Source organism: Lipotes vexillifer, unplaced genomic scaffold (genome assembly GCF_000442215.2).
Source record: "Lipotes vexillifer unplaced genomic scaffold, Lipotes_vexillifer_v1.1 C27207178, whole genome shotgun sequence".
In the NCBI taxonomy this organism is placed as follows: Eukaryota; Metazoa; Chordata; class Mammalia; order Artiodactyla; family Lipotidae; genus Lipotes; species Lipotes vexillifer.
In genome coordinates this window covers 1-3499 of record NW_006790121.1, presented here as the reverse complement: position 1 = coordinate 3499, position 3499 = coordinate 1, and the positions used below count along the sequence as shown (strand labels likewise).

The window sequence follows — 3499 nt, the reverse complement described above, 5'->3', positions numbered from 1 at the left end:
GACACGGGTTCGTGCCCTGGTCCGGGAAGATCCCACATGCCGTGGAGCGGCTGGGCCCATGAACAATGTCCGCTGAGGCTGTGCGTCCAGAGCCTGTGCTCCACAACGGTAGAGGCCACAACAGTGAGAGGCCCGCATACCGCAAAAAAAACCAAAAAAACCCCACTTGTATGTGAATTAGCTTCTACCCAAATCACCAATGTAATTATTTTATTAAGACTATCCTACATTACCACTGAATGAGGCAGGTGGGTGTACCATTACTGCATCTACCCTCAGCAATTGCGATTGCTTTGGAACTGGCAAAACATTACTTTTGTATATCATCCCTTTCAATTTACATTTTGCAAAAATAGAGCAACTCTTTGATATAAATATTTTTCAAAATACTAATTCTATACATTATACAAATAGTGTTCATTTAAACAAAGTTGGATTCTGCTATTGCAATTCTTGCTTCTGTTCATTTATTAAAATGTAAAATTTCTCAGATCAGCCCTAGATTAGCACTTACATTTTACTAACAGAGAAGGAAATAGTTAACATGAGGTTTAGGAAAAAGGATGCAGAATTCCTTAGTGAGAGACTATTACCTGCAGTTAACCAGTGTTTTCTTCATAAAGAGCAGAAAAACCTCCTGGCAGGTCTTGGGAGAAGCAAGGACTCACCTGATTGTGATAGTATCCAGGTATCCCTAGTTTGCAGGCCTCCAGGTTGAGAGGTTCTTTAAGGTTGTTCATAACACAGCACTGACGAGGCCAGGGGTAGTCGGCATCGTTATTCTCAGTCCGGAAGGCAGAGGTGTATTTCTGCCAGTCTGATGGTCCATTTACACCACAGCAATTGTCCTGTCAGCACATGAGAGAAACAAAATTCTCTTCCATAAGCCTTGCTAGAGCCACCAAGGTGGCAACTGAGACTTTATGGAGAAAGAAGATATGGAAATTATACCGTATCTTACGTTTACTAAAAATCCCCTAATGAGAACTGAAGGTGTTTTTAAGGTATTACATTGTAGAGTTTGCAAAATACTTTTACATTTATTACCTTACTAGCCACTAATGAGCTCTGTAGCCTTTGACGAGTTAAACTTTCTAAGCCTCATTTTCCTTAACTGAATTGGGACAAATATAGTACCTACCTCACAGAGCTGTGTGAGGAATAAATTAATCAATACATTTAACACGTTTAGCACAATGCCTGGCCCATAGTAAACCCTTAAAAAATGTTAATCATTATTAGTACTACTATCTTGATACAATAATGTGAGAGGGTTATAATTATTCTCATGTTACATATGAGCAAATTGAGAATCAGAAAATTAAAATTTTTGTGGTGAAGAAATCACGAGTAATTCTTCTTGTTTTACTTTTCTTTATTTTTAACATTTTCTGGAGCAATTATGTATTAGTTTTATAATGGGGGAAAATAAACTGGAAAAAATAACCAAAACCTAGTGGCACATGGTTATGCCTCTACATAGGAAAGGAAGATCACTTAACACATAGCTCATATTACTCTGCATAGAATTGAGGATAGGGGATAAAACACAATTCACTTCACTTTCCTTCCATTTTATAAATTCTGCTAAAATGTTTCAAGGGAAGAAATAAATACTACTGCATCTCTCAACTTTTAAGATAAATATATTCAGCAAACTTGGTGATAAAGTGACTATCTTAAAAGCATGTCCTGTTTTGCCACTGGATTATGGAAAATATCTCACCAAAGAAAATAATCATTCTGTAATTTGACCTGAGCATTTTGGGGGGAAATGGTTAAGTTTGAACCAGACTTTTTTCAGACTGGGCTTTATAAAGTTGGTAAGTGGATTTTCAAATGTGTGAGCATTCACATTTTCATTTGAAAAGCTGAGTTCTTTGCTAACATAGTGGGAAAAAAAATACTTGACTTAGAAGAGTGATAGGAAGTGAAAAAGTGGCCAATAGACTGGAGGTCCTAATGGGCTAAAAAACTATAGAACAGGAATATTAGACTAAATGAAGGAAATTTTAGAAGATAGAAGGTAAAGAGAGAGTTCAAAGAAGGGGTGAAGGCTATAAGGGGGTTTGCTGATGTTGGACTGGGAAACATAGGTGGTTGGGTGGGGAGGGGGTCGGGGGCGACCTTGGGAGAGTTGGGTCACACGAGGTCTTATGCAGGGATAAGAATTTACATACTTACGACAGTGTAGGGGTGAGAGTGGGTATTCTGAAAGACTTGTACTTTTGATGGTATTTGAGGTAAATGTGGATATAAGGTTACGATTGCCAGTTAGAGAAAAACAGGTGATCAAATCAAGTCATAGCCTCTGGTCCCTAACAGGACTAGCCCACAGGTGTGAAAAGGTACTAAACAAGCAAAACAGACAATAATTGCCACTTGAGTTCACTGTCAGGTGGAGGCAACATTTTTTTAATGTAAGTGATGCTTGAGTTCTAAGAGGCAGAGTGTGTGATTAATCTAAATTTCTTACCAATGTCATTACTCCTATAAATGGAAGCTAATCAACATCATGGCTTAAAATAAAATATAGATCTAGGGGTCCCACTGAGTCATGTGTACACCCCCTAGTCCCTGCCAATAAATGAGAGGAATAGAGGAACTTGCCTATGTCAAGTCTCTTTGTGAAGGAAGCCCCCTTGGAGGCAGTGGTTCCCACACTTTAACTTCATTCCTAACCATCCATATGCTCTTGGATACTGGGTTTAGGTACCAAATGGCATCTCCCCAGGACTGCAGGCATTACCTGGAGCATGAGCCTGTCCCAGGTCTTGGTGACTCCATTGTTTTTCCACTGGTCATCATTGTTTGGAGGACTGTTGTTTTGGTACCTCTCCAACATCTGCTTCAGGAAGAGGTTGGGTGTGAACTATTATGGGAGGAGGCAACACAAGAGGAAAAGTTAGCACAGTAATCCTCAAGGAGGCGAAGTGATTTGCTCGGCATGTTGCTGGGGTCCCTGAACATTGTCTCCTGGAGTAAAACTGAGCTCAGAGTCACGAGTAGGGCTGGCGGTGGGAGTAAGGCTGCTCTGGGTGGCGGAAGTCCCCCTTGTAGAGAGAAGACCCCCATCTCCAAAGAAATTCCAATGAGATAAGGGTAGACAGGCATTGTGGGGTGGCCTAGGCCAGGGAATGGAAAAAAGGAGAGAAAGCAGGGTGCTGGATGGGAGGATGTCTCAGATGTGGTGGATTACTGCTCATCCCAGTGGAAGGCCAGTGGCTGTGGCAGAGTAGTGAAGAGCACGGCGGTGCAAGCTCGGGCCCTGGGAATCACACGGCCTGGATTCAGGATCCCACTTTCACTTACCAGCTGTGTAACCTTGGACAAGTTACTTTATTTTTTAAGTCTCATTTTATTTTTATTTATAAAATGAATACCTATTTCATAGGGTTACTATGAGGAGAAAAATTATATATTTATTATTTATTTATTTTTTTTGCGGTACGCGGGCCTCTCACTGCTGTGGCCTCTCCCGTTTGTGGAGCACAGGCTC

At 40.8% G+C, this 3499-nt stretch overlaps 1 protein-coding gene across 1 annotated transcript; it reads right to left on the bottom strand.

Moving 5' to 3' along the window:
- Positions 1-668: 668 nt before the first annotated feature.
- Positions 669-2872, bottom strand: LOC103079882 (uroplakin-1b-like; the record flags this gene model as incomplete). Its single annotated transcript, XM_007463240.1, has 2 exons — positions 669-848; positions 2750-2872. Coding segments are annotated over 2 exons (303 nt in total), but the record flags the coding sequence as incomplete, so codon positions are not given.
- Positions 2873-3499: the final 627 nt, after the last annotated feature.